Source organism: Excalfactoria chinensis, chromosome Z (assembly GCF_039878825.1).
Source record: "Excalfactoria chinensis isolate bCotChi1 chromosome Z, bCotChi1.hap2, whole genome shotgun sequence".
In the NCBI taxonomy this organism is placed as follows: domain Eukaryota; kingdom Metazoa; phylum Chordata; class Aves; order Galliformes; family Phasianidae; genus Excalfactoria; species Excalfactoria chinensis.
The window spans coordinates 44270793-44291792 of NC_092857.1; the positions used below are offsets into that span (position 1 = coordinate 44270793).

General features: G+C 46.1%; 1 protein-coding gene across 2 annotated transcripts in view; it reads left to right on the plus strand.

Annotated features, from left to right (window-relative positions):
* The first annotated feature begins 404 nt into the window (after positions 1–404).
* The window catches only part of TRABD2A (TraB domain containing 2A), an 83911-nt gene continuing 63315 nt past the window's right edge, over positions 405–21000 (plus strand). For both annotated transcript variants that reach the window (XM_072359986.1, XM_072359985.1), the window contains exons 1-2: positions 405–643; positions 8032–8589. In XM_072359986.1, coding sequence (XP_072216087.1) covers positions 542–643; positions 8032–8589 — 660 coding nt within the window. In that variant the 5' untranslated portion in view covers positions 405–541. The remainder of the gene's footprint in view (positions 644–8031; positions 8590–21000) is intronic.

The following is a 21000-nucleotide window of genomic DNA, read 5'->3' on the forward strand; positions in this document are numbered from 1 at the left end:
CGGGGCCAGGCCAGGGCCGGAGCGGAGCAGCGCAGCGATGTGGACGTCGGGGAGCGGGACCGAGGGATCTCCAACACCCCCACCCCACTACCACCGCATCGCCCGCCCCGGGTGCGGCGGGCCCCGCGCCCTCCCCTTCCTCCCCCCGCGACCCCCCGCCCGGCCCGGGACCCTTTAAGAGGAAGGGGGAGCAACTAGAGGGTTTGGCCAGGGGATGGGGCTGCTCCCGCGAGGGCTCTGCGACTGAGCCGCCTGGGTAAAATTAGTTTAAAAACAAAGCCAAACAAAAAAACCAAACAAACAAAAAAAAAAAAAAAAAAAACCAAAAAAACCCAACAAAACAAACAAACAAAAAACAAAAAACGCGAGGAGAAAAAGAGTCGGGTATTTACTAAGAGAAAAAGAAGGGGGGAAAAAAGGTAGTAAGAGGGGAGAGGAAACGAGGAGAAAGAAGGGAAGGGGAAAAAAGAAAAAAAAAAAAAAAAGACGAAAAAAAAGGAACGCCGTCCCCAAATTGTGCCGACTGCGGGATCGAGCAGGGATGGTGCACCCCGGCTGGGTCTGCCTGCTGCAGAGCCTCCTCCTGCTGGCCAGAGCGCGGCAAAGCCGCGGCCCCGCCGGCGCCTGCCCGCTCCGCGGAAAGGTAAGCGGCGGGCGGAGGTGGCGGGGGTACAGGGGGTCTCCTTCTCCCAGGGGCAGCCCGGGTCTGGCGGCGGCTCACCTGGGGACGGGCAGCTAGGGAACAGCGGTGCCCCAGGGTTCTGCGCCTGCGAGGCCAAGCACCGCTGGGGCTTGGGAGAGGGTACGACGGGGTACCGCCGGCGGCTGCGCTTGCACCTTAATCCGCTCCGTGCGAGGAGCCGACCCCGCGCCCACGGCGCTGCTGCAGAAGGACGGTCCGGGAGGAGCCTGCTCCTCGCAGGGACGGGCCAGTTGGCTTCCTGCTTTATCCGGAGGGTGGTGGGGCAGGTTCAGAGCAGAGTGACAGTGCCCTCTCAGCAGAAAAGAGGTTACAGGTTGTGTGGGGTGTTGTTTGTGCTCGCACTCCACCAGCCTGAGTGCTGTGAGCAGCACGGGCTGCCCAGCCCAAGGAGGAGGGCTGTCTGCCGCAGGTGATGCTTAGGACGATGTGAAGCTCGTGGATAGATTGTCATGTCTGTTAGAAGCAGGGAAAAAGCAGTTCTTGGTGAAGTTTCTGAGGTAAAAGCACATAAAGTAATATAAGAAAAGTTGTCCTGAGCTTACTGTGTGTTGTTAGGTCTGACAGAACATCCCTGCTCTCTGTAGGCCTTGGATGTGTAAGCGGCCAGAGGTGAGGGTGGTGTGTATTGCACCAGTTGCTATAGAATCCATTGAGTGGGAAGGGCCTCTTAAAGGGTAACTGGTCCAACTCCTCTGCAGTGGGCAAGTATACCTACAGTTGGATCAGGTGCAAAGAGCCTTGTCCAGCCTGACCTTGAGTGTCTCCAGGGATGGAGCATCCACCACCTCTCTATATCTCCCCTCTTCAAGTTTGAAAACATTTCCCCTTGTTCTGTCACAACAGACCCTGCTTAAGAGTCTGTCCCCTTCTTATACCCACCCTTTAGATACTGAAAGACTGCTACTGGATTTTCCCAGAGCCTTCTCTTCTCTGGGCTGAGCAGCCACAGCTCTCTCAGTCTGTCCTTGCTGAGTAGGTGTTCCATCCCTTGGATCACTTTATGTTCTGGCTGAGGCAAGGTGAACCCTGCCACCATGGCCACAAAGGGAGCCAGAAGCCCTTGGAAGGAAGACCAGCGGTGCTACATGAGGGAGGTAACAAAGCCTCACCGTAGGATGGGAGCAGCAAGAAGGCTTGGTACCAATAAGAAGGCCTGGGATGCCCCATGGCCTGCTCTTTCTTTCCCCATGCACCTGAACCAAGGCCTCCAGGCCTTGCTGCCTCTGGCTGATGGTACTAGGCCCCACTGCCACTGAGCTGAGGCATCTCCTGTATCCTAGGGTTTAGGACATTGCCAGTGGGATAGTCCATCTGCCTACATAGCTGCCCTGCCCATGGCACTGAGTTGGAACTGGGTGGGCCTTAAGATCCTTTCCAACCCACACCATTCTGTGATTCTATGATTTGGTCCTGTAGGACTTAGGAGAGTTAGTGGCAAAACTGAAGGTGAAGTGCTCCATATTACAGTTAAAAGCTGCAGTCAGTAATGAGTCTCATCATTCTTCATAGTAAAGAAGAGAGATTAAAACAATTAAGAATGTTGGAGTCTGGTAGTACCTTTTTTTTTATTAATGTTGGAGATGTACTAGTGAAAACTGGTAAATTTCAAGCCAGAATCCACAGCAGCATGCCGGTGGTTGGAGCTGGTTAATACTTTGTGATATGTTGTTCCTGTCAGGAGCACGGCCAATTTAAATGGCTGCTCATCTCTGTGAGAGCTGCTCTGAAAGTAATGCCTCCTAATTTATGGTGTCAGCCCACACCTTCAGAAGCCACACCTTCCATACCTGGATGTTAGTGGTATGGCAATAGAGGTTGAACTTTCCCACCAGTATTCCAGTACATGTTGTTACCATGTGACAGATAGCAGCAGGAGAGCAGTCAGACAGAATGGTGTCTGATGTGGAAGTGCAGTTGAAGCAAGAAGTGTGGCACTGAATTTCCTCCTTATGGAAAAAAGAGCACTCAGTGACATTCCCTAGCACTCGCTGAACATTTCTGGAGACCAAACAGTGAATGTGAGCACTGAGGTGGTGGTGGTGTTTTTCAGCAGTTGCAATGGCTGCAGTGAGTCACCTCTGCTGGTGCAGATGGTTATGAGCATGGCATGGAGGCTCTTGTTCATCACTAGTAAAAATGCACAGCTAGTGGTGATGACTATACTGGAAATCAGTGTTTTGCAGCTGAGAATTTGCTCTAATAAGTAGCATTAGTGTGCTGCTCTGTGTTACAGTTTCAGTGGAAATAAATAGGAGTCATTACTTTTGGAGTCACCTATGAATTTACTTCAATAAAGTAAGTAATGTTTGCTGCAAATCACAGAATCACAGAATTGTAGGGATTGGAAGGGACCTCTAGAGATCATCGAGTCCAACCCCCCTGCCAAAGCAGGCTCCCTACACCACATTACACAGGTAGGCATCCAGGCAGGTCTTGAATATCTCCAAAGAAGGAAATCCTTGGCTTTCTTGTTAATTTTTTAATTTTATTTTATTTTATTTTTTAATTTTTCACTGCTGTCAAATGGAGACTAAACTGTGTTCCTTTAATAGCTGTAATAGTAGCCAACACAGTGTTTATCCCTGGGTGAGTTCTGCTTACAGTCTTAGCTGAGTTTTGGTGTTGGTAACTTAAATGGGCAAAAGCTTAAAAGAACTTAAAAATGTGCCTTACATTTCTTTATGTATTATTGTTGCTGCATGGGGTCACTTTGTATGGTGAGCAAAGGCACAGTCTTTGCCTCAATTAGGTGTAAATGAATATGACAAGACACAAGACCGGAGTAGATAAGGAGGGAGAAAGTCGTATAGGGAGGGCTGCAGGGCTGCCTGCTTGGGTAAAACACTAAATGCCACATGCTCTGGCTTTTGTAGCAGGAAACATTTAAGAGCATTTTTTGGATAAGTAACAGTGCAGTTCTGGGCTACTGTTTGAAAGATTTAGCTGTTGGGGTGAGTGTGAGGGTTTGGTGTTCTGGAGGACTCTGAAGCAGCAGACGGCAGATGCTTGTGCAGTAAGTGATGCAGTTTGTTCTGAAAAACTTTAGTTAGCATAAACAAGGATCAGAAGTAGGAGGAAGCAGTAATAATGCAACTTGCTCAGTTGTGTGGGCAGACCTGTGTCAGGCTTCCTTGTGTCAGAAGTTTGCATACAGTTCCTCACTTCTCAGACCGCAGCTGGCCTTCCCTTCAGACCCTCTGTTTCCTAGATCTCCATAACCTGTTTCTCTTAAAACTTTCATTTTTAAAATTCCCATCACGCTGCTGCTCCTTTTCAGGATGCTCAGTGTACTGTCACTAGAGGCATTCATTGTTTCTCATGTTTTTCTTTGTGTTATTTCCTAGATGTTTACTGTTATTTTATTCTTGTCAGGATGTCATTTACTCCACTTTGAGCTCGTTTGTCAGAAGAAAGATAACAGATCCTGTTTGGCACTTGTCTTCCAGAAGAATTATTGTTGCCTTACCTGGAGGATTTTGTATTAGCATTTGTATACCTGAAGACTACTTTCCTTGGTAGTCCTAGAAACACTGCTGAAAAAGCAAGCTACTGAAGGTTGTTAAAATGAGCTGTATTGGAGGTTTGGCTTTTTTTTTTTTTTTTTTTTTTTCTTTCTCTGAAAGCAGGAGAAAGAAACTTATTGGAAAGGTAAAGAAAATACCTGTCAATCAGAGCCTCTGTTCTGCTGAAGCAGATAGCAGGAGGTAACTGGAGTTTCTGAGGCTGCCAGTGGACAAACAGCTTCCTGTTTCAGGAAGGATACTGGGACGACGCTGGCATGCTTGGGGTTCAGCTCCCACTCCTTAACACTTCACTTTAGTCTCTCATTCCTCCAGCTTTTTTGTTCTTTCCCAAGCCCTTCCTGAGCTGCTGAGGAAAGCCCTTCAGGTACACTATGTTTTCCTGGTTTTCTGCAATGCCTGATACTAATGTCCTTTCATTTTGTGGAACCATTATCTGTCCTTAGGTGCACCCCGTTGCAGCTCAGAGTGGGTGCTTGTATAGTCATGGTGAGGTATGGCAGTGAGGCTTTCCTCATCGCATGGCAGGGTGTGAATTCCATAGGTCTACGTCTCCATAGGTCCAGTCTTAGTTTGAGCACTTCCTTTTCCTTTCAACCCACCACCACCTCATAGTTCTTCTTATGCTTTCAATTGTGCTGGCTGATGAAAAGCTTTTTTTTCTTTCTTTCTTTTTTTTTTTTTTTTTTTTCCTTTACCTGTGCGTATGTATGTTCAAAATGAACGTTGCTTGGCTGGAACCCTGAATCTGTTCACTATCTTCTTCCCCTGGGAAGATGCTCATCATGCTAAACATCCAGAAATAATTGGATGTGGGGCTCCCCAGCAGAGATTAAAATCAATCCTAGTGGAGATATGTTGTGGCAGAGGGCATGTGCTGTGGCTTATTTGACATTGCCTGAAATCTCAGTGGAGCAGCGAATCAACAGGCCACACATTGGACTGCTGTTCTCCTCCTCAGGCTGCCACCCAGTTCTCCCCTTGCTCCTTGTTTTTGCCATAGTGAATAAAGTACTCTTTGCCACCTGTAAAATCTGGGAGTGGAAACAGGTATACACATGGTGGTCTGTATGTGAACCTGGCTATTATGCTTATGTAAGTGAAATTCCTGGAGCTGCCAAGCCCAGCTCTCTCTGTAGCCTCCAGGACACCACTTTCGCCATTTAATGCTTTTTTCTGAAGTAAGAGCTGTATGGGAACATCCTGCTACAAACCATGTGTAGCACCTTTATCTCTTGCATGCTCTCAGGGAAATGAGAGAGAGAGGCTGCCAGTCATGGCATACGCTGCGATGCTGACCAAGCCTTGGCACTGCTCCTGCACTATCTCACAGCCACCTAGCACATACCTTAAGAGTTCCCAGCTGCACAAAATTGAAAATAGAGCTGTCTTTTAGCCTTTGCACCAGCTCTGGGTAGTGCTTGTGAGCCCAGGCACTCTGAGATGAAAGCCCATCACCCTGGGACAGGCTACTGTGTAGGTGCATGCAAAGTGGCCAGCCAATCTGTTGAGTAAGCTCTTGCTCACTATGAGTGATAATTTTTACCAGATCTCACCCTGCTTTCTTTTAATGCCTGTTCTGTAGACTAAAGTGAGACCAGTTTGCTCTGCTTCTGATGGCCTGTGTGGTCTGTCACTACTGGTACTACTGGTAGCTGGTGGCATTGCTCAGCTTGCAGTGTGTGACTGCAAAAGCTGTGGTAATTTGCAGAGCGAAAGACATGAAAGCGCAATGCCAAACACCTTTCTAGCTGAGCTGTATACAGTGGTCTGGAGTAGAACTGACGTTACCAGATACTCTCTGTCTGGGCTTGAGCTAGCTGGCACTAAGCAGGAGCTGGACTGAAAAGGTTAGAGGGCTGGTGGCCATTTATTTTTTGTGATGCCTGTTGCTGCATGTACATGATCAGACTTGCATGAAGTTGTGTTGACCACTAAGCCTTACTCCCGTTGTAGGTGCATCTTCTGCCTTCTTGCATGCTTGTAGGTAAAAAAAAGCACTGCTGGTCATTCCTTCCTGCTGGCTGCTGACTACTTGCTTCTCTCACAGCACAGATGAGTCCTTCTGTTCTCCCTCCTGGTGAAAAGCAGGAGTGAATCCAGTCTGGTTTCTCTTTTTGCTTTCTTGTGTGTATTTATTTTTTCATCTACTTTCTGGGTTTATATTGGGTTTATCCTCTGCCCCATATTCTCCTTCCCACTTAGTGCTGTGTATCATTCATTCCTTTCCTCCTGTGGTCTCCAGAAATGTTTTTATGGCCTGTAACTTAGGAAAGTGTTTTGAGACCACCTGGATGCCTAGATGTAGCCCCTTACCCAAACTCAGGTCTCTGAGGTATCGAGACCTTTGAAGTGCCACAGGAGTATCTGAAGACTGCTTGGTGTTTACTTAATTTGTCAGTGTGCTGGCAAGCCGTACTATCAGCAGCACTTTGCTGAAGTGCTGCCTGATCCGTGGCTTAGGCTCAATGTAGAGCTGTGGAAGAAGGCTGTCTGGGATCAGCCATCGCAGAGCGATCTTTTAAGATCACCCCTTCTAAACCTTGTTATAGAAAGTTATAGGCAATGTGTTTCCAATAAATTCCTCCAAGCAGCCTGTTCTGCATTTGGCAGGTATCTTAGATCAGCATACATGCAACACATAGCCTTGGAGCTGAGGTTAGAGTTGTATGCTGGCTAAAGACTGACCAGATGTTTGAGTGCATCTGGAAGCCTGTCCTCCTTCTTAAATATGCAAAGGCAATATACCTCTTCTGGTCTGCTCTGGGAGGTACAAACTGTTCATGTCCATCACTCCAGTAGGGACTACTGTACCTGTGATGGGAGTCATGTCTGCTGATAGTGTAAAGTGACTTCTGGGATCCACGCAGGACCCATTTTCCCTATCTGATCTCCTGTCCTGGGGGACACCCCACACTCTGGTGTTTCTGGGGATGGTGTGAAGCACATCTTGCAGTAGAACAAACATAGTCTCATTCTGACTTATTGATAGCTGGGAGCTTTGGGGAGACTTTTCTAAAAGCCAGATCTAAAGAAAGGGGGTTTTCTGTTGCTTGGGACCACAGGCTGAATTTGGCCTGCAGAGTTTCTTCCCTTGTTTTTCTATGATATTGAATGTGTTTTCCTCCTCTATAAGAAAAGAAGAGGATTGGGCTGAGGAGCCTTGTCTACATGTCAGTCTGCCATGTGCCACATCCTTGTAAAACTATTCCTAACTGCTCCAGCAAAAATTTCTGTCATGTTGCTGTTATTCATTTGTTCTTGTTCAGGGTGGAAAGTTCTGTAAAGGTGCTCCCTGATTGTGTGTCACGGGAGCTTCCTTATGGGGAGGGTCTTTTCTGTGCTGACACAAAATGTGCCAAGGTGAAGGTGACTGACAGCATGCTGTCCCCCACAATTTCAGCAAAGCGACAGCAACTTTTGACTTGAAAAATGGAAGTTGGATAAACATTTTGCAGAAGCATGGCCTGCTTGGGTTGTGCTGTTACTACTTTTGGCAGATACTGGGAAGATGAGCTGGGATGGTGTTTCTTTTAAGAAGCTATGATGCTGCCTCTTTGGAAAAAGCCAAGGCCACACTTATAATGCTTCTAATTAATAAAAATGGATTTTTGATCTCATGGCCTGAATAGAAGGATACTGAAAGAGGACTTGTATGAGCATAACCTCTTTAGTTAACGTACATGGTGGCAAGCTGCAGGGTCAGGTGACCTGCTGGGTTGGCATACTGTTTCCCTTTAGCCTTGTACTCAGTGCCTGATGTGAGTGTTTGCATGTGCTCAGCTATGTCTCCCTCTTCCCTGGCAGAGTGAGCTGAACTCCTTCCTGTGGACCATCAAGAGAGATCCCCCATCTTACTTCTTTGGCACCATCCATGTCCCATACACCCGTGTCTGGGATTTTATCCCAGAGAACTCCAAGAAGGCCTTTCAGCAGAGTCATGTCGTGTACTTTGAGCTGGACCTCACTGACCCCTACACCATCTCTGCTCTCACCAGCTGCCAGCTGCTGCCACAGGGGGAGAACCTCCAGGATGTGCTGCCCCGTGACATTTATCATCGGCTCAAGCAGCACCTGGAATATGTCAAGCTCATGATGCCATCTTGGATGACACCAGACCAGCGGGGCAAGGGACTGTATGCAGACTACCTCTTCAATGCCATTGCTGGCAACTGGGAGCGAAAGAGGCCAGTGTGGGTGATGCTGATGGTGAACTCTCTGACTGAGGTAGACATCAAGTCTCGAGGAGTGCCTGTCCTGGATCTGTACCTGGCCCAGGAAGCAGAGCGGCTTAGGAAGCAAACAGGCGCTGTAGAGAAGGTGGAGGAGCAGTGCCACCCACTGAACGGGCTTAACTTCTCCCAGGTGAGACAAAGGCTTGCAGACTGGCATAGGGCACTTGGCTGGATGCTGGGGCAGACATGTAGAAAACAGGAGCATGGGAATTGGCCTGGAGTGAGTGCTCTCCATGTGTTGTATCTGGACACTTGCACTTGCTGCCTGCACCCCTTGTCTCTCTGTGTACCTGTGGGAGAATCTGCTTAGCTGTAGGAGTTCAGGCCACCTCCTAAATTTGTTTAGAGGAGGTTCCGCTTCCTGGAAAGCCTTGGGCAGATACCATCCCAAGTGACACATTGTACCCTGGGATGTCTGTTCTCTGACCCTGCCAGGCATGTTCATGGTAGGCACCTGGGGCAGGCTGGGACTTCGTGTCTACACTTGCTTTTGAAATAGCTAGGTAAGGAGAAAGGTGTACTTGCTTGGGGGAAGGAAGGGCATTGTGAATGAAGCTGGGAGGTACTACTGTTTGAAACTGACCTCTCAGTACCCTGAGGAACAGGGGCTCATCCTCTGTATTACAGTGATTTTATTTATTTATTTATTTTCCTTCCTTTGAAGCCCAGTGAGAGTCAGCAAACTACCCCCCTTACCTCCCTTACTCTTTGGAGAGTTTCATGGATTAGTGCGGGCTTTTCTGTCCTTTTAGACCAGCTAGAATTTAGTACAGGTGTACGTGCAATGTTGCACCAGCAACCTCAGGCCACTTGTGAGGTCTTCAGTCTGAACTAGCTGTGCCAGGCACAGTCTGTGTGGCAGCTCTCATCCTGACTGGTGGAACCACAGGCATCCAGAAGGTGGTTCTGTGAGATGGGAGAAGCTGAAATCAGGGTGCAGTCCAACGAAGTTTGCAGTTTGTGGTCAATTATCTGCAACCCCATCTAGTCTTCTCTTTTTCCAGAGGGACAAGTGCAGAGGGCAGTGGTATATCACTTGCACAATTCTTGGCTGCAAATGTGTCACCTTCACTTCCATCATTTGGAGCTGGGCAGCTTCATGCTTGCATTCAGCCTTGCTTAGCGGTGCACTGAGTTCTTGTGCTCTTGCCATCTGCTGTCAGCTGAGGCAGCCTCATCTTCTCCACCTCCTGTCTGGCTGAGGCTTTATTAACATTGCTGCCTGTGTTTTTCTTCTGTTGACCCCTGTGGTTTAACGTGATAGGAGGGGGGGGGCTGCATGCTTTCTGCTCTGCCTTACAAGGCGGTGACAGAGAGTCTGAAAAACATAGGTTGCAAATCATGGCCTGGTTAAGCCTACGCAACTGTTGACATTTACTTTGGGCTTTCATGCAGCTTTTTTCAAAGAGTGGCTGTTGGTGTGCTATTTTCCAAGCAGAAAAATATCAGCTGGGAAGTCATGTGGGGTGGGGACAGAGAGCTGCGTCACCCAGAGTTGCTCAACCTTGCAACATTTACTGTGCATCTTGTGAGACCTCAGAGCCTGTCTGAGGGGACCAGGGTAGCCAGAACTGCAGAGGAAGCATAGCCCTAGTAAAAGTTGCAGAGTGTGATTACCCCACGGTAACTGGGGATGTGTATGCAAGATGCTGCTCCTCCCATGCCTGCTGCTAGAGCACAGCAGCTCATTTGCAGGAGCAGGTCTGGAGCAGCTAATGCATTGTGTATTCACTTCCTTCTTCTGCCCACTGCCAGCTTTCCCATACAAGTAATATTCAGGAGAAAGAGAACTGCAGTCTATTGTTTTTTATGTTTCTAAGCAAATGCCATGATTGTTTCACAACCTGACTTGTGAACTGCTATGGTTGACAATTCTGTAAATTCTTAAGAGCTTTTTTCAGTTTGTTCAGGCAGTTAATTATGTGTTTAATATAAATCCAATGAAGACTTTGAAATAGGCTCTTTGAAAATGATTTCCTTTGTTTTTGTGCCACTATCCGGGAACCCCTGGTATCAGGACCACTACTGTCTGCCTTTCAAGTAAGCAGCAGGCACGCAGAGATGATGTATAAAACTCTTTTGAGGAAAAAGCTCTTTTTGAGCTCTCCATCCCCCAGCAGAAGAAACTGAGCAGAGGAGGGGGGTGACTGGTGTGGCTGAGCAAGGATCTGCAGCTTAAACTGAGGGAAAAGAGAGAAATATACAGGAAGTGGAAGCAGGGTCGTATAGCCTGGGAAGGCTATAGGGATGTTGTCCACATGTGTAGAAATAAGATTAAGAAAGCCAAGGCACAGGTAGAGCTTAACTTAGTGAGGGATGTGAAAAATAACAAGAAGGGGATCTTCAGGTACAAAGGTAGGAGGGGACAGATCAAGGAGAGTGTCCCCACCCTGATAAACTAGAATGGAGACCTGGCTTCATCGGACACGGAGGAGGCTGAAGTGCTCAATAAGTGCTTTGCCTTGGTCTTCACTGGTGCCCTGGCTCCTCCCCTTGTCTGCCAGGACCCTGAACAGAGGTCCTAGCAGAACACCACACCTAGAAGGTGTGGGTGAGAGGAGCAAATTCCATCCCACTATAACAGTTGAAGAAGTCCGAGACCTCCTCATGAAACTGAATGCGTATAAGTCCATGGGGCCAGACGATACCCATCCTAGGGTTCTGAAAGAGATGACTGATGTGGTTGCTGAGCTGCTCTCCATCGTATTTGAAAAATCCTGGCTGTCTGGTGAAGTCCCCAGTGACTGAAAAAAGAGAGACATTGCTCCCATTTAAAGGAAGGGAGAAAGGAAGACCTGGGGAACTGCAGGCTGGTGAGCCTCACTTCTGTGTCTGGGAAGATAATAGAGCAGATCCTCCTACAAGCTATGTTAGGGCACATAAGAGATGAAGAGCTGATTCAAGACAGCCAGCATGGATTCACCAAGGGCAGATCATGCCTGGCCTATCTGGTGGCCTTCTATGATGGAGTGATGGCTTCAGCGGATGGGGATAGGGCAGTGAGTGTTATCTTCCTGGACTTGTGCAAGGCCTTCAGCATGGTCCCGGACCACATCCTTCTGTCTAAATTGGAGAGGTGTGGATTTGAAAGATGGTCTGGTTGGCTGGATCCAGGCAAAGGGTTGTGATCAGTGGTTCTGTGTCAAGGTGGAGGCTGGTCACAAGTGGTGTCCCTCAGGGGTCAGTCTCTTCAGCATCTTCATCAGTGACACAGATGATGGCATTGAGTGCACTCTCAGCAAGTTTGTGGATGACAAGCGGATGACAAGCTGAGCAGTGAAGTTGATACACTGGGAGGATGGGAAAGACATCCAGGCTGGAGGAGTGGGCCTAATGAGGCTCAACAAGACCAAGTGCATGGTGCTGCACTTGGGTCAGGGCAATTCCAGGTATTTTTACAAACTGGGGGAGGATCTCCTAGAGAGCAGTCCTGTGAAGATGGATATGGAGGTTCTGGTAGATGAGAAGCTGGACATGAGCCAGCAGTGTGCGCTTGCAGCCTGGAAGGCCAACTGTGTTCTGGGCTGCTCTAAAAAAGGGTGGCCAGCAGGAAGAGGGAGGTGATTGTCCCCCTCTACTCAGCTTTTGTGAGGCCCCATCTGCAGTACTGCGTCCAGACCTGAAGCACCCAGTGCAAGAATTCCTTTATTCACAAGGCTCACTTTTTTTCCAGTTGTGGTGTGCACTGACAACTTACTGTGTTACCGGCTGCTGAGAACTCTGAGGCTACTTGTAGGCAGTTAATTGTCACTGTTATTATTTAGGTTCCTTTTTCTCTCTGTGAGCCAGACATGACCTCATTGGTATGAGTATGGCATTGCAGGTAAAGGTCTGGAACAGTTGATCATTTATTAGCTCCCCACTGTTGTGTAGGGTGCAAGGTGTAGACACTTTGAAGATACTTCCTTTTCTCCCTCTGTGGAGAGTGAGTTAAGCACTCCCTATCATGGGGCTTTTTGTCTGTATTTATTCCCATTTCCTCTTTTTTTTCTATGACTTATTTTACCTGCCAGATCTCTTTGTTCTTGCTCGACTCAGCTACCCACATAGCTAAGCTGTAAAAGTATCACTTCTGTATGGTGCACCACGTTGTGTACACAACTCATGCAGTATTTTACTGCCTCCTCGATCCCTCTCTTTTGTTCCAAGATCCAGGCAACTTTTGGAAATGTGGAAATATCTCCCTCTGTGCTGGGGCCTTGGTGTTAGTTTTCCTTTTTCATGCTGACCTAGGTTTGTTTGTTACAGACTTTTCTTCCTTCCATGCCACCTTCTTTCATGGGTGTGCCTTCCTCATTGCAATACCCTATAAGGATGCAAGATTAATTCCCAGTGGTATTGGAGCTTCTAGCAGCTAAAACCTTTGCAGCTAAATGCAATCCCTCATATTCTGACTGGATTCAGTTTCTCAGATTTCGCAACCATTTTTTTGAAGCTATGCACATGCCTTTTTTTTGGATGATGTTTGCTTCAACCTAAGGCTGTGGAGCTTTGCTTTTGGCTCTGGCTAGTAGTACTGTGAATATCAGTTTGTTGTTGGCTCAGAAAATGAGCCTTGGCCTGTGCAGTGCCATGCCCTTGGAACTGTGCTTTGGCACACTCCAGTGGTGCCAGGCTGTTTCTCGTAGACTAGATGGAGCTTGAACACAAGAATTTGTTGTGTCTGCAGTCTGTGTAGGACAAAGGCTAAAGCATATGAACTCTGTCCAACCATCACAACTTTCTAACCAAGGCCTTTGCCAGTCTGGCTTTTACAAGACCACAGAGTAGCTTGGGTTGGAAGCGACTTTGAACACCACCTAGTTTGAACACCTCTACATTGGGCAGAGTTGCCACTTGCTAGATTAGACTGCCCAGGGCCCCATCCAACCTGACCTTTAACACCTCCAAAGATGGAGCAAGGCTGGGGCGCTTTGTGTAGAAGAACCTAGCTTTTAACAGTTCTTAATAAGAGAACTGTTTTCACCTCAGTGCTGTCATATGTTTGCTCTGGTCCTTCCTGAGCATCAGGTTTCATCTCCAAAAAGTGCTTGGTTTGCTGTTTGGCAGTAGGGCACAGGAAGTCAGTAAGAACTGCTCTTGAAATGATGGCTTGAAAATGGGCTTTAGCTTTAAAAAGCAACAACAACTGCAAAAACCCCAAATAAATGAGACAGAAATTGGAGAGAAGTTATCTTCTGATTTCAAACAACGGGCTTGTTTGCTACACTGACTTAACAGATTACCATGTCTGTCTTTAATGTGAAGGACTAAGGATGTCAGCTCTCCTAATGTTTCCATTCCTGAGGTCCTGCTTCAATTTTACCTTTGGCAGCAGCATTTACAGAGCATAGGATATGCAAGAAAAGACACATGGTTGGACAGTGAGAGCTCTGTGAGAGCAGTTCAGATTCAGACTTGAATCGACTAGCACAAGTGTTGCTTGGAAGAAAGGGATTGTCATGAGTTCTCACTGCTGAATTAGAGAACAAGTTGGACAGATTTTTTTTTATTTTATTTTTTTGTAGCAACCAGGTTGAATTTTCATCTCCAAAAGTATCACTTCAGGACATATGAGTCAGGAGCAACCCTCCTTCAAGTGATGGGAACATAAGGGCTTTTTGCACACAAGCTGGAACCAAAAAAACTGAATTCAGCTTGCTGCTGCAGCCTGGGACTTAAAGTTTTTTGGTTTATTTTCAATTTAAGCATGCACCTGCAGCCTCTGTCTAGATATCAAGGACAGGGAAGTAGGCTGGCTGGTGGGCCCCAAAATAGCTAAGACATTGTGTTTGTATTAACCTAATTAAAGTTTAGTTAAAAGCTTACTAACTACATAAGGAGTTCAGGAATCTTTGTTCTGCTAGAGCAAAAGGGGAGAATATTTACTGATCAGTTTATTCTACATTCAGAAGGGTAGAGAAAGATAGAATCATGTTATGGAATGGCTTGAGTTGGAAGGGACATTAAAGTCCACTCAGTTATAAACCCCATGAGCAAGGCTGCCACCCACCAAGCTGCTCAGCACCCCATCCAATCTGGCTCTGAGTGCTTCCAGAGATGAGGTATCCACAGCTTCTCTGGGCAGCTGTGCCCTGAGGAAAAAAAAAAATAAAAAAAAATCCTATTAGTTATCCTAAATCTCCCCTTCTTCTGATATAAAATTATTCCCCTTTGTCCTACCCCTATTTACGTGTGTAAAAAGTTTGTCCTGCAGCTGCTTATAAGCTCACTTCATGTTGTGGGAGGTTGTGGTGAGGTCTCCCTGGAGCATTCTTTTCTGCAGGCTAGTGAAACCCAGCTTCCCCAGTCTTTCTTCATGGGAGGGATGCTCCAGCCCTTTCACAGTCTTTGTGGTCCTCCTCTGGACCTACTTTGACAGCTCCATGTCTTCCCTGTGCTGGTGGCTCCAGGTCTGGATGTAGTACTGCATGTGCACTCTCCATGCATGTTAGCTACCTGACAGGCATGATGTTCCCATTGAAAATGCCATTTGCTCTGCATATTGCTCAGAGGAAGTGGAACACAAAGCAATAAACTTGTTTTCCCTCTCATCACAGAGATAACCCCTTCCTGGTGTCTATCTCCCAAAGTTACATGGTGAGTGTGCCCATACACACTTCTCTTTTCTTGGTTAGGAGAGACTAGGTAATGAGTTGTGTCTAAGAGCACTTGTGACTGGATTACTGGATTACCTTGGTCTCCTCTAACGAGTCAATACCAAGCTGGTGGGATGGCTGGCAGAAACACTTCATTATACTTGAAATCCTCTAATTCTGGTTCAAAGCACTGTTGTTAGTTTCATTTCATCTGTGAACTTACCAAGGATGTATGCCATTCCATCGTTGAGGATGTTAATGAAGGTGTTGAGCAGGGCTGGACCCAGAGCTGACCCCTCTGCTACTGCTACTTAGTAGCCTCCAACCAGACTTTGTGCCACTGATTGCCACCTTCAGGACCTGGCTACTAAGCTTATTTTCAGTCCTCCTCGCTGTCTGTCATGGTTTTGCAATTTTGTAATTTGGCTATCAGTATTCCACATCATAACATCATGATAAAGCATTAAAGCATGGATAATTTTGACGAATGTGCTGCTCACAGAAGAAGACTGCATGTCCCAGAGAACATCACGGTCAGTCATATGACAAGGACTCTATATAATCTCACTTCAGTGCTGGACTCACTCTCTTGGATCTTGCCAGCCAGGGGGGAGCCGTGTGGGAGCGTTCCAGCCGTTTCGCCTAGAGTTACAGTAGGCCTCTCTGTTTTGGGACACACTCTCTCCTATTTTACTTGATTCATTAGCCTTAATTCCAATTATATTGTATTATATTGTGTTATCCTGTATTCCAACATAGTATTTAGTAAATAAGTGTGCCTCCTTAGATCGTTGCCACTGGTTTTTTTTTTCCTTTTGGGCTAGCAGCCCATTCCAGGCCGACTGCTCCCCTGTCACGGGTGCAGGTAGATTTTAGGTTAACCCACGACACTGTCTGATCATCCAGCCATTCTGCATGTTCCCTACAAGGATTTTACAAAACATAGTACTGTAGGCTATACTAAAGTCCATGTAGACAATATCCTCTACTCTTCCCTTATATACTGAGCCAGTTATTTCATCATAGAAGATTTTCAAGTTGGTCAAATATGACTTCCCTTTGGCAAATCCATGCTGACTACTCCTGCTAATCTTCTGGCTTTTCATGAGCTTGGAAACTGTTTCCAGGATTAGTTTTTTTATCACTTGCTCAAGAATCCAAATGGGACTCTCTGGCCTGTAGTTCCATGGGTTCCCCTTCTTGAAAACAGGAGTGACATTTGCTCTAGCCTTTGGTTACTTCTCCAAGTTGCAGTGATTGAAAAGGATTTTTGAAAGTGGACTCTCAGTGATATCTGCTACCTTCCACTGCATTCATGGATAAAGACCACACCAAGGCCCATGGGCGTATGCCCTGTTTTAAATATTCCCTAACCTTCTATCAAGGTTACATATTCCACGCTGCAGTCTTTCCCCCTTGTCCCTGGGACCCAGGGTTCCTAAAGACTGGTTCTGCTCTGATATTCTGAGACAAAGAAGGTATTTGGTTCCTCGGCTTTTTCCCTGTCCTTTGTAAGGCAGATCTCCCATACTGTACAGCAGCAAATGCATGTTTTTTCTTATTCTCTTATTGTCACCAAAGCTACTTATTGAAACTCTTCTTGTTGTTTTTGACATCTATGGCCAGATTCAGTTCTGGCCAGGTAAAGCTCCTCTAACTTTATCCCTGGATAAAGTTACCTCTTTATTTCTCCCAAGTATCCATCCTTCTGTACACTTCTTTTTTGTTTGAATTTGGCTGGGAGCTAATTATTAATTGATGCAGACCTCCAGGAATTTGTGCATGACTTCCTACTTACTAGGATGAACCTTTCTTGATCTTGAAGGAGGTGATCCTTGACTATTAACTAGCTTCCTTGGGTCCTTCTTTCTTCCAGGGCCTTATTCTGTGCCATTCTTCCAAACTGATCTTTTAGGAGGCCAAAGTCTGCTCTCCTGAGGTCCAGGCTTGTGAGCTTGCTTTTCACCTTTCTGTTTGCCTTCAGAATCCTGAAATTTGTTATTTCCTGGTCACTGCTGCCTTTGAACTTTGCATTTCTACCTGTCCACAACACCAGCAAGCTCCTTATTGTTGGTAAATGTGCAGTCTGCCCTGAGCCTCTGCTTATTTGCTTTTCTTTCATCTGGAAGAGAAAGTTGATTGACTTAAAGAACCTTCTGGTTTGCTTCTGTCCTAAGGTACTGCCCCTCAAACAGGTAAGAGGTTCTTAGGGCAGCCCATGAGAACTGGAGCTTGCGAATGTGAGGCTGCTCTGACCTGTCCAACGAAAGCCTCAGCTGTTCAATCTACTTGGTCAGGTGGCCTGTATCAGACACCCATTACAATGTCATCTAACTGTCAGCACTTTAATTTTAGCCTGTAAAATCTCAGTCAGTTCCTCTTCCATCCCCAGGTGGAGCTTCAAAGACTCCAGCTGTTCTCTCACATGGAGGCCAACATCCCCCCTTGTCTCCCCAGCCTGTCTTTCCTGTAAAGCCTGTATCATAGAATCACTTGAGTTGGAAGGGACCCTTTGACGGTCATCTAGTCCAATTCCTCTGCAGTGAACAGGGGCACCTACAGACAGCTGCATCTAGCCAGCTTGACCTTAAGTGTCTCCAAGGACAAGGCATCCATCACCTCTTGGGCAATCTGTTTCTGTGCCTCACCACTCTTACTGTAAAAAACATTCCTTATATCCAGTCTAAATATAACCTCCCTTACTTTGAAACCATTTTTCCTTGCCCTGTCACAGCAGAACCTGCTAAAGAATCTGTCCCTCCTTCCTCACAGCCCTAGTTTAGATATTGAGAGGCCACTATAGGGTCTCCCCAGAGCCTTCTCTTCTCCAGGCTCCTTCCACTACAACACTTCAGTTCTGGAAGACATCCCAACTCCTTGATCCTTCCCCAGCGAGACACATTTTCTATGTATTAACTGTTCTCTCAGATCTTTCCAGGCTTTCCATGGTTGAGCAGCATCTGTCTTATATCGGTGGTTGTCATATGCGTGCAGTGGTAATGCTCTTATTCTCATCTTTGCTTCTTTATGCATCTTATTTCTTTTCTGTGGCTCTTCCAGGCATAGTGGTTTTCTGAGTTTATGCTTGGATGACTCAATGTCCTTTTTACTCTGACTAGGAATGAGAGTATTACTCATGTTATCGTGTTCCTGCCCCTGCTCTGCTCCCTTGCCAAGATGAACTGCAAGTGAGCAAATGATCTGTTGTAACAAGAGATCTGGATTAAACAGTAGCCCAGCTCTGCTCTACTATTTATTTTGCTCACCCACCTTTGCTTTATTTGCAAAATCAGTTACTTACAGTTGGGTTTTTGTTTGTTTTGGTGTTTTTGTTGTTTTTTTTTTTTTTTTTACCCTGTAGGACATTATATACGTATTGAATACATGCAAAGCTCATCAGTAGATGACACAGTTGCTTGTCATCTGCTCTAGCATTTTCAGGACTTGTGTCTACCATTTCAGTTTCCTCTGGTGATTGCTTGCTTTTGGATTTCTTTAAATTCCTACTGCTATACAATTTATTCAGAGGTTTGTTTATTTATTGCCTTTATTAAGTAAACTTGTAAGCACATAAAAAGATACGTGAAAGTTTTGGAATTTTGATTTCCATATATCCTTGCTGATTCAAAATTTTCTGTAATCCTATAATTATTTTATATAGTCTTTGTGGAGGCTTTTTTTATCCATATCATTAGAAAAGTTGATTGCAAGTAGGATGAGGAAGCTGAATGACAATTTTCAGATGCCTGTTGCTTTGTCTGGCCTAATACAGAAAGGAAACAGTAGGAATAACTCTTGTTTTCAACAGCAGGAAAGATTGGATCCTTCAGTGAAATTGTTCATCAGCAGGCAAGTTAGATGCACATTTACACAGTATGTTGTTCGTTTCCAGCATATCTGAATGAGGGATGCTTAGAAACAGAGGTGTGAGCAGTTTCAAAGAAAGTAGACAGATCCCTGAAGGAACAGTCACACAAGGGTGTCTCACACATACCCCAAATGCTTCGTCATGATGTTCCTCTGCTGCTGACAGCTTGAGGTGAGGGCAGGAACAACCACTCAGTAAGTGTACTGCTGTCATTGGAGGTAGGCATGTGTGCCTCAGAGCACAGGAAAGTCATTCACAAAATGTACCTAAGGCATTTTTCTTCCCGGAGAGGAGACAGTGGTGAGTAGCTGAAGTGATGGGTCTGGCCCCCCTAGATATGCTGAATAATGCGCATGTTGCTGGTGCGTGTGTAGCCCTCAGGCACTGCCAGGCAGGCCTAGTGCTGTGCCCGCAGCTGGACCTTGTTGGGGGTGCTGACCACTGGCTGCCTGCACTCATCTGCTGGTTGGTGCCCCTGTCCTCCTGGTCCTTTTGATCAATTTCATAAGAGAAATGCCACTGTGAGTTGGGCTTTGTACTGTTTTTTCCCCTTAACTCAGGTCATGCTGTGCCTTTGGAAAGCAGCAGCTTGTTTTTCCAGGCAACTGGACAAGGTACTGCTTCTAGATGGTACAATGGCCTTTTTCCTTCAGAACTTGACTCCTACATGTGCAGTGTTCCTGGTCCAGTCCTTTCAGGCTGTCCTCATAGTGAAGCAGCAGTGTGAACTTGGCTGCAGCCTGCTTTATGTATTGTCTTCAGGGTAGATTTTCAGAGACTGAACAACAGTGGAGCCACTTTGGTGTGAATTTTCAAAATGTGATCTCTGCATAATGGATTGAGGTGGTGGAAGCAAAGGCTAATGATGAACTGTATAAAGCTGGTACTGAGGCACAACAGCTTCCAAGCTCCACTGGCTCACTGGGAGCTGGAGGCAAGCTGTTGACATGAGCATCAGCTGATCCAAGTTTGGCACTGTCCTTGCCAAAGAGCATGAGTGCTTTTAAATCCACATTTCTCTCCTTTTAATTAGGATTAACTTCCTTGAGAGTACGGTGGACAAATGTGAGCTGACAAGCACTTGGGGAGTAGCTGATTGAAAGATCTGAAACCACTGAGTAGCTTTGGAGGGACTCGTACAACTTAAGAGTAATCCTGTCGATTAGAACCAAATGTGTAGCACTGTTTAGGTCTGCAGTTTACTATGGCCACGTAACTGTGTAAGGGAAGATGTGGCTAATCTTGTATTTTTATTTCTTTCTTTACCTTGCTTTGACAACATTTGTTTGCTGCCTTTTGCCAGCACTTGAATGAATCCTTGGCAAAAAAATTTACAGGCTAGACTTCCATGAAGCATCTGGTAAACGTGTCACAGGAATGTAATAGCAAAGAACATGTTGGATTTGTTGATTTGTTGTTGTCTTTTAATGTTTTTTTTTGTTTGTTTGTTTGTTTTTTTTAATGTGTTTTTGTGTTGACTTATTTTGCTTTCTGTGAGAAATTTTTTTTTCCAGAGAGGCTTCATCACTAGTGGACTTAGTGCTATGAATGTGGCATGTTTAATCAAATGCTTTATTTCTCTTTAAGTTACTTGTCACTTATCAGTGTCTCTCATTCACTCCCTCTTCTCTCCACAAAGCAATACATAAGCTCAGATTATCTGGATTCTCAATTTTGCTGCAAATAAATCAGTGCTAGAAGGTGCTACCTGATCCAGACAGCAAGCCTCATCCCATGTACATTCCTGTCTCACTAAGATAAAAGTTGAGGTGCTGGCTGCTCTTGTTGGATATGTCTGGTGGTGAGCTGTTGTCCTCTGAAGAACTTGTGACAAATGCTGGATGCTTGCAGTAGCTGTGGCAGGAGACTGCTGAGATGCATAGCTTGTGAGGAGAGCATCGTGCCATGTTACTGGCCTGAGAACCACCCCAAGTGCAGTTACCCTCCTCCTCTTTCTAAAAATGACTTTTGCTAGGTTTCTGGAATGTTGCAGGGGGTGATGCATCATGTCCAAGGAGCAATGTGCTCTGCCCAGCTGAGAATGGAGCCTGCTCCAAGCATGTGATTGCTCATGCTTGAAGGAAGGCAGCATGGA